General features: G+C 34.1%; 1 protein-coding gene across 7 annotated transcripts in view; it reads left to right on the plus strand.

Annotated features, from left to right (window-relative positions):
- The window catches only part of ZNF148 (zinc finger protein 148), a 117564-nt gene extending 109658 nt beyond the window's left edge, over positions 1–7906 (plus strand). For all 7 annotated transcript variants that reach the window (XM_019652203.1, XM_019652169.1, XM_019652212.1 and 4 more), the window contains one exon: positions 313–7906. In XM_019652203.1, coding sequence (XP_019507748.1) covers positions 313–1911 — 1599 coding nt within the window. In that variant the 3' untranslated portion in view covers positions 1912–7906. The remainder of the gene's footprint in view (positions 1–312) is intronic.
- The last annotated feature ends 2442 nt before the right edge of the window (positions 7907–10348 follow it).

Here is a 10348-nt window from a genome sequence, read left to right on the forward strand (position 1 = left end):
TTTGAAATTCTTTTTCTTTTTTTTTTAATCCAGTTTGTTGAGCTATGAACACTTGAAAATTCTTCTGTCCTAAATTAAATCATAAAGTAATTCTAATAAATTAGAAATTTACTACTATAACTGTTTGAAGACTTCCCAACTGTTGTTGATTAGATTCATAATATTGGCTCAGCAAATTAGTTTGGAATTGCTCATATTTTTATATTTATCTTTATATTAATTGCTTTTTTCTTTTCTTTCCTTTTCTTTTCTTGATTGATCAAAAATACCAACTAAAATTAAAAACTCACTACCAAACTCTGAATTCGACAGTATTTTTCCAGAACAGATCGTGTATTGAAACATAAACGTATGTGCCATGAAAATCATGACAAAAAACTGAACAGATGTGCCATCAAAGGTGGCCTTCTGACATCCGAGGAAGATTCTGGCTTTTCTACGTCACCAAAAGATAACTCACTGCCAAAAAAGAAAAGGCAGAAAACCGAGAAAAAATCATCTGGGATGGACAAAGAGAGTGCTTTGGACAAATCTGACCTGAAGAAAGACAAAAATGATTACTTGCCTCTTTATTCTTCAAGTACTAAAGTAAAAGATGAGTATATGGTAGCAGAGTATGCTGTTGAAATGCCACATTCTTCGGTTGGGGGATCGCATTTGGAAGATGCATCAGGAGAAATCCATCCACCTAAGCTGGTTCTCAAAAAAATTAACAGTAAGAGAAGTCTGAAACAGCCACTGGAGCAAAATCAAACAATTTCACCTTTATCCACATATGAAGAGAGCAAAGTTTCAAAGTATGCTTTTGAACTTGTGGACAAACAAACTTTACTGGACTCAGAAGGCAATGCTGACATCGATCAGGTTGATAATTTGCAAGAGGGGCCCAGTAAACCTGTGCATAGCAGTACTAATTATGATGATGCCATGCAGTTTTTGAAGAAGAAGCGGTATCTTCAAGCAGCAAGTAACAACAGTAGAGAGTATGCGCTGAATGTGGGTACCATAGCCTCTCAGCCTTCTGTGACACAAGCAGCTGTGGCAAGTGTCATTGATGAAAGTACCACAGCGTCCATATTAGATTCACAGGCATTGAATGTGGAGATTAAGAGTAATCATGACAAAAATGTTATTCCAGATGAGGTACTGCAGACTCTATTGGATCATTATTCCCATAAAGCTAACGGACAGCATGAAATATCATTCAGTGTTGCGGACACAGAGGTGACTTCTAGCATATCAATAAATTCTTCAGAAGTTCCCGAGGTCACCCAGGCGGAGAATGTTGGATCAAGCTCCCAAGCTTCCTCATCAGATAAAGCCAACATGTTGCAAGAATACTCCAAGTTTCTGCAACAGGCTTTGGACAGAACTAGCCAAAATGATGCCTATTTGAATAGCCCGAGCCTTAACTTTGTGACTGATAACCAGACCCTTCCAAATCAGCCAGCATTCTCTTCCATAGACAAGCAAGTCTATGCAGCCATGCCCATCAATAGCTTTCGATCAGGAATGAATTCTCCACTAAGAACAACTCCAGATAAGTCCCACTTTGGACTAATAGTTGGTGATTCACAGCACTCATTTCCCTTTTCAGGTGATGAGACAAACCATGCTTCTGCCACATCAACACAGGACTTTTTGGATCAAGTGACTTCTCAGAAGAAAGCTGAGGCTCAGCCTGTCCACCAAGCTTACCAAATGAGCTCCTTTGAACAGCCCTTCCGTGCTCCTTATCATGGATCCAGAGCTGGAATAGCTACTCAGTTTAGCACTGCCAATGGACAGGTGAACCTTCGGGGACCAGGGACAAGTGCTGAATTTCCAGAATTCCCCTTGGTGAATGTAAATGATAATAGAGCTGGGATGACATCCTCACCTGATGCCACAACTGGCCAGACTTTTGGCTAAAAAAAAATGTGTAAATAATACTGGCACTTTAAAACAGATTAATCAAGAGTAGGGTTACTCTGTGTAAAATGGAGTGCTGTACAGATTTAAGAGCAATGCGATATAACAAGCTGATATGAATAGCAAGATAATCCAATAACTGCATTTTGTTTGGTTAGCATTCTTTGAACTGCCTTACATGTTGTCACCTTTATAGAAGCAATGCATTACTTGTTTTAGATCAGAAACTTGCTATTCCACCTACACGTTTAAAAGGAAAACAAAAAGACTTTCGCACAATTGTTTCCTAACTGATAACATTGTACATTCTTAGGAGATTAGTAATTGTGTGAAATTTACTCATACTGTTTAAGTTTTTCAGCATAGTCATCGCACTTCAGCAGGGAATCTGAGTATACTTTACAGACAGAGTGAACTTAAAAGTTTAAATGTCAAGAGATTATGGCTTAAATAAATTAGTGTGTCCTATAAGGGGAAAAGAAACCACCTTTTAAAAAGAATGATATGCCATATACCCTTGATTTTCATTATATTGACATGGTTTTTTTTTGTTTTGTTTTTTTTGTTTTGTTTTGTTTTGTTTTGAGAAAAAAGTAATAAAAACCTGATAGTCTAAGACTCCACTATTTAAAAGCCTAATTACTTTTAAAATATGCATACTTTCAAAACTTTTACCAAAATACGTAACTGTTGAAGCATTCTCTTCTATGGAAGTATGCATATTGGTGTCAGTTTCTTTGTACAGTTGTACCTAGATATTTTTTATGATTTTTCATGTGCAGGTATCAAGATTTTGAAGTTTTAGTAAGAAGATATTCTGTAGATTACATTCCCAAGAACATAATGCTTACACAAAATGTATATTCCACGTTTTAAAGCTTAATTGTATTTTACTTTACATATACACTTCAGTTAACATAGAGCACTTAGAATCTATTTGGTATTTTTGATTTCTCAAAGTACAAAGAAAATTTAGATTTTTAGGTTGATATGGTTGTGTCATAATCATCTCATAATTGACAATTTAATTTTTGGCAATAAAAAGAAATTGGGTATCTTTGGAACTGTAAAACCTGGTTTAATCCTTTTCTTTTTAGAATATTGGTAGATTGGATAATTAAGCAGTATCCAGAGAAACTAAAGAAATGGGCATTTTAATTGCTTATTTTATCTTGAGTTACTTTTAATGAACACTGCTCATTACAATTTTATAAACCAAAAGTGTTTACTAATTCTAGTAACTACAATTTCTTTTTCAGCTAGATGAGTGATCGGAAACTTTTTGTTGCATTTCAAATCTAAATAAACTACAGAATTTATCCTTATACCACGAATGTTTTTTTTTTTTAATACTTTGTCTTAAAATAATACAGCATGGTACAATAAATAGTGCTTTTATATATACATATATATATATCTATACTTTTCTGAAGAATGATGGTTTGAGTTACACATTGGACAGTTTTAATTTTTGGAAATAACATTAGTTTTATTGATTTTATTATCCTATTTAATTTGTTCCAACTTTTTTGTTTTATTTTAAATTTCTGCCATCTTTGTCACAATGCACATACTGATATAGCACCAGTGATATCTAATACCCTTGGAAAATGAAACTATGTTGTTAATTTCCACTTTAACTTTTATATGGGCCCTATAGATCTGTAATCTTTCAGTATAGAATGTTATACATTTAAATTATTTTTTTTCTTTTATTTAATGTTATCCCAAGACTGTTCTCATAAAGAAGGGAACAAAGATATATCCACTGTTAACATCCTTTACACTTATTTTGAACATACTGGTGTTTTAATGATAAGGAATATAAATTATCTTTAATGTGGTTTTCTCTACACTTTGGTTATTAAGCTTTGCTTGAAAGATTCATTTTTCTATTTGACAGCTTTCTTTGCTGCCAAATTTTTCAAGAATTTTAGACTTCTTTGAAGTAGATGTTTAATTTCTGCCATTATTGATTCTTAAGAATGGTGTGTGTTTTTGTTGCACATCACAATTGCAGGAAGGCTTCATTCAGGTGAGGGGTTAACAATGGAACTGTGCTCTCCTTAGGTAGGCGTTTGTAGTTTTCTCATACTACTATTTGATGATATAGTAGGACTTGATTTCCTGAATTGGTTTTTTTTTTTGAGCCTGATCAAAAATTTTGCTCTATTGAGAACTTGGTGTAGTTCTTGGTACAGTACAAAGTTTTTATTTGTTTTAACATCACCTGCACAGTTTTTAGAATGTGACTCCACTGCTGAGCAATTAGGGCAAGCTAAGGAAGGAAGGCCTTTGAAAGTGGTAGTTACACAAGCAGAATTTCAGGTGTTGCATTCCTGTCTTCAACACATTTATTTAAATCTGTATAATGGCAGACATTTCTACCACATTATAAGCATTTTTTAGATAAGTGATACTTTGGCATAACTTATTGACCTACCCTTTAAGTATAGTTATTCTCTAACTGTGAAATTCTAAATGCCTACCAGAGTTACCTTGTATTATTGTCATATGACAAACATCTCAACATTTTGGGTTTCCCAATTTGGTTTAGAAAGTTACTTAATTTCTGTATGGGCATTAACAGAGAAAGCGAGCAAGTAGCCTTCTGTGCTGCTTTAGATCAGAATATTGAGGATATGAGATATCCTTTTGGAATTTGTGTTTTCTTACTATCAGTGAGCAAATTGTTCCATTAAAACATACTCTTATACCCTTAAACTTTTGATCAATGTGAATGAGGTGTGCTTTTTCACTTAGGACCTACTCTCACGTTTGAAGGTTGGAAACAAATCACTTTAGATGAGGTAACAACATCTCTTGAGCAGCTTCTAAAAGCTTTTTTTTTTTTTTTAACTTATTGCACACATATTTTGTTTGGTTTAGAATATTTGAGTGGCTCTTACATTTTTTGGATCTACTTGCAAATCTTCTACTTGATGCCATAGAAACGCATCCTTTTAGCTCTGGCTGACGACTGTCCATGGCCAGATAACTTTCTCTCTTTGAGAGGTAAAAGAGGCCTTGTGCTCAGGGTAGGCTTTCATTTCGACAGGTGAGAGAAACTTGCAAAGTGCCAGCTAGGTTAGATCTTTTGCCACTTCTTTCATTTTATTAATTTGGGTTTTTAAAGGGCTGTTTAAAAAAAAAAAAAAGCCGGGAAACTTTAAAAGTAGGCATTATTGTAGTACTACATTTCTTAGACTTAGAACATTTTAAACTAGAACTCGTTCTTTTCACAGTATATTTACTTGAAGAAGCACTATTATAATCAATGAGAAACTTTATGACTCTGCAATTTAATTTAAGCCTTTTCCGTTTCAAATTACTTTATTTCAGGGAAATAATTTTCCAGTTGTTTTTGCTATATTCTGCAAATAAAAACCGTATGTTTCCTTTATTCACTTAAATTTCAGTAGGAAACAAACTAAAGCAGACAAACATTTCTTGTTGTGTTTGTTGCTTTCTTTAATCCAATGGATAAAAAAGTAAAACCCTGTAAACATTATTTTATTTTTTTATGCAATACCATGCTGTAAATATGGTTCATCAAATAAGGATGTACCTATGATTGAATCTTTAATTCTGCACAGTTAGAGTTTATATATAAACGTGTCTTGACAATCAAGGACTTTTATGTGAGTCTTCCTTTATGATGTTTATTAATGTTATGCATTCCATTTGTTTTGAAGTGAGTACCAATGTGCTAATTTGTATTGTCTGAAAGTATGTAATGTTTTTACAGCTTGTTTTTAAGAATCTGTAAATATGTACAAACAAATCACAGTACTGCTTTATGTTAGAAGGCATATGATGTTGTACTGTATGTAAGCAATAATACATAGCAGTGCTAACTTTACAAGTAGCATCAGGAAAGTTCTAAAAACATTTCAGAGTTATTAATTATCCTTATTTCCTTTAATAATGATTATCTTTAATCAGTTTTTATAAGCAAATTCCATTGTTCCTCCTTTTGGAACGTAACACTGTTTACACAGCATAATTGAAGTTGCAGGGGAGACAGGCTAAATCTGACTTCATCTGTACTCATTTTCACTAAGCATTGAATGGCCTTACCACTCTTCTGCAAGATGGAGGAAGACCGCAAAACTTAGTGCCCATCACACTGAAGGAAGGGGTTTTGGTTTGGTTTTTTTTTCCTGCTTCTGTACTGCTACCTAATCTTGTTGTTTGCTTTTCAATTTTAATATTTGTTTCTGTTTTAGATTCAAGCCCGTAAGTTTTGAGGTGACTTCAGCTCTATTGTGAAATAGTTCTCTTCATATTTCAGATCTACATTTCAATGGTCCTAAACTTTCTACTTTGATTTTTAGATTCTTATTTTTCAAACTTGATTTCTCAGCTGATCAGCTGAATTTATTCAACTTCAGTACAAAGAAAGATAAACCTATTGTAGTTTGAATTGAGTAGATATACTGTACAGAACAGCTAACTATTTGAACACACACATCACTGCTTTAGAAATAAAACCGCCAATTTTTAAATGTATATGACCTACATTTTATAGGATAAATGTTTTTAAATGCTAGTCATTTATATAAATGTGCTTTGAAGGATTTGCTAGTTCACTTCTGTCACTTTTTAGTACACTGGTATCTTTTATATGTAATGTATGCTTTTTATTGTAGCAAAGCATTTCAGTAGAAAGAATTTTGCAACAATATGGGGGAAATTTTTCATGGTTGGATTTGAATTATACTGGATTTTATCTGTGTGGTCTTGTCTTTATTTTAACGCTGTCTGGAAGGGAACTTGGTATCCAAATAAAGCAGGTAACCTCATTTTAGTTCAAGGGCATACTGTGTAGTGCTGAATTTAATCTGGAAATCTAATGATTTTGAAGAGAAGCAAGTTTATAAAAATTGTACAGGAGATACTAAATGTGTAATGGAAATCCTGATGGTGGAGCACGTTGAATTTTCTGATCTATAGTGTTATTTTCTTGGGATCTCCTATGCCTTCTTTGTATTTCAACTAATAAAGGAAAAAACCCTGTCAATGAAACTGGTAGGATAATAGGATATTCTGATTATACAGTATTACTTTTCCTATCCCATTTTCTAACCCTTTCTCAATCACTGTAAATTTTTATTTTCTATTTCCTATTGATAATTAAACATGTACAGAATATAGACACTGTTGTATAGAATTGAATGAATTGAATTGCCATGCTTGAATGGGTAACTAAGTGGAAATATTATGGATACTGAGAATTCATAAAATGCCAGAACAAATTTACAGGAAAAAGGGAGGTATCATGTGTCATGGGAAGGTCACAGCAAATGTTTGTTTAACCTTCTATGAAATAAATTAGAAACAACTACAAACTTCGTATCTGATACAAATGGGTCTTTCGTCCCCACCTCCCCCCAAATATATGAGCACTAAATTTTAAAATCTACTCAGGTGAAAATTGCTTTGCAATGAGATTTATCACATTGAAATTTTCACTGTTAAATACAATAAAAAACATATTTGTAATATTTTTAAATACAAACTTTCATATCAGTAAGCAGCCTGACAATTGAAATTCAGTAAGTCAATATATTTTAGAATATATTTTACCTTCCAAATAGAATTGTTTTTAAACAATTGGGAGGATTTCTTTTTGATTAAATGCATTTTTTAATTGTCATTATAAAAATAAAGTCATGCTTGACCCCATATTATGCCATGAATGAATTGCTGAGCCTTTATAATACAATGAAAGCTTTTTTCATGAATAATCGTGGAACATGGAAAAGTTCTTTAAACTGACCTATTAAGAGATTTAATGAGTTCGCAGCTTCTGGCATTATTGTCATGTAGTTAACCTTGCCATTTAGAGTTTATACCATTTTATGTATTGTGATGCTAAAGGAAATTGTTTTGTTTTATTTTTCATTGAATTATTAGACTAATTTATATTTGCAAATTCTGCATTTTAAATGTGGACACTGGCTGTTTGAAAAATAAAAAAAAAATACAGAATACAATTTTATGAATAATTTCCTAGCTGAATTTTTCACAATATTCTGAACCAAATAACTAATGGTAAGCCTTTAAAAACGGTGGTACGTAAATTAATACTAAAAAGAGAAAAGGATGTCCATGGAATTAACAGTTTGTTACACATAATTGGGTAACAATTAGCAGGCCTTTACTGTAGCTTTGTGTGGAATGTTATTTATTAGGCAGTGCTAAAATGCAGGCGTCAAATGTTACTGTCCAGTATTTTAGACTTGAAATATGTTTAACGTAGATGTAAGGATATATGTGATTTTTTTTTCCTTTACAGATAAAATTCTATTAACCTATTGTGGATTTCTTTTCCCCGTTAGTGAAGGTAGCTTCATTTTCATCCATTTACTACCTTGCCAGTCCCATCTTGTGACCAGTGGGACTGTTTGGGGACATTGTAAGAAAGCTCTGGAGTTAGGAGTGCAGTCCGGGTCCTTGGGACAAATATAAAGTAATTGGCCTTTGCAGAAACTAACCCTAGGACCCCGGCTTTACCAGCATGGTGCTTTAGCCAACTATCCATAATAATACCACTGATGTCTGCTAATCCATTTCCTAGATCCCAGTTTTTCTTGAATGATCAAGAATAGTAGGGAGGGGTCGGGAAATACTCTGCATGGTACTTCTCCCACCTTTCGATGGTTGCAAGGAGAAAGTTGAAGTCGTTTCAGTTAATGTGTTGTCATTGAGTCTTATTTGACAGAGGTATGAAGATTTTTATGCTTATATGTTTGGATAGAATTTTAATTTTTTCAGAATTCTGGCCGTTCTTCCCCCACCCCCACACCCTTCGTGAACGTGATAAGGTGTTAGAATAAATTATATCCACTTGCTGGACAAAGAAATCAATGGAGTGGAAAAGTTTAAGTGATCGAAAGGTAAAATTTGGGTTTCACAATTTTAGTTCTTTTGTCATTTTCAAATGCCCTTAAAAGGACATTTATAGTAAAACATTTTACGCACACACTCATGCAGATGTATATGCATATGTGTAAGAGCTGGGATGTAAAATCTGGTACTGTAAATGAGACTGACATTTTCAAAGTTATTTTCAAGCTACTGGGAAAACTGAAGCTTAGAAATGGACTTGAATTGTAAACTAGAGAACATTTGAGCCTTTGCGTATTTTCCCATTTATACAGGTGAACCTTTAAAATTGTTAACTTTCTTAATTTTCCTTAGCTTCTCCCATTCTGAACAAGATTCTGAAACTATGATGCCTGTGTCAAGGTGGTGAAGGGGGCCAAAGAAATGGATTACCTGTGATAAGTAATTGTGTTTTCTATTGATTTGAATCCTTATTTGCTGGGACATACTATTTATTCAGCATTGATCACCTACTTAGTAACAGGTGTTGTGCTAGATGCAAATGATAGATGATTGAGGCTACAAGCCTTCTTTATATGAACATCTAAAAGGTGTTTATAATGATGTCAACTGCAGGATGCAGTGTTGTATTTTAGATTAATTATTAAAGCAAATTTTGAGTGTTATGTGTCGGGTACTGTGCTGAGTAATTTACATCTCTTTCCTCAACAAATGGGTAAGTAGTAGTCCTTATTTTAGGATAGTTTTCTAGAAATTTTAATAAATTGGTTCCAGAAGATAAAAATACAGATCGATACAGTGGAAATAGAGAACAGTATTAAAAATTATCCCCTAATTAAAATACCAAACTTAGGAATAAGATGCAAACCCAGACTGCGGAATGTGGAAATGTAGGCTTTGTTCAGAAGAAACTGACCTATTATGGGAGTGGGAGCTTAACCTGTAGGGATTCACAACACTGAGGGTAAAAATGCACTAGAGGACCCCCTGTACCTCATGGAAATGGGTATTGGAGGATGCTTTTCTGGAAGTAGGAGAACTAACTGAACCAGTGCTAGTAGTCATTCTAGTACTGTCTTCATGGAATGGTACTAATGTGGTTTTAAATCTGTTGGGAGTCACACTACTAGTCAGTATTCCCAGACCACAATTATGTTTATGATACTCTTCGTGTCAAATAACTTCCACCTGCCCCTTATCTGAAATCCTCTTTAATGTGACCATTTCCTCCAAGGTGTTTGGGCCACTGAAACTTTCCTTTAAACCTCCAGTATGATAGTTTTCCTCTGTTTCTTTATGGGAACTCCAGCACTAATAACACAGCTTTTGCCAGTTATACTAGGAGGGTGAAGACTGCTTGCTAGAGCACAAAGTTAAACAGAAAGAGGACACAGCCGAGTAAAATGCATTCAGAACAACTTGGGGCTTCACAGGGCACATTGGGCTGAGCAGTTGTCCAATGTGGTTTGCTGAATTGGCCCTCGTGATCTGAGAGCAGATGATGGCACTCAAAGCATAACCAGTGTTGCAGGGGACAGCTTTAAATGAGCTGTGTGTGATCTTGTTGAGGCTAGTGAGCAGGGGT

This window comes from Hipposideros armiger, unplaced genomic scaffold (genome assembly GCF_001890085.2).
Source record: "Hipposideros armiger isolate ML-2016 unplaced genomic scaffold, ASM189008v1 scaffold_8, whole genome shotgun sequence".
NCBI classification, from domain to species: Eukaryota; Metazoa; Chordata; class Mammalia; order Chiroptera; family Hipposideridae; genus Hipposideros; species Hipposideros armiger.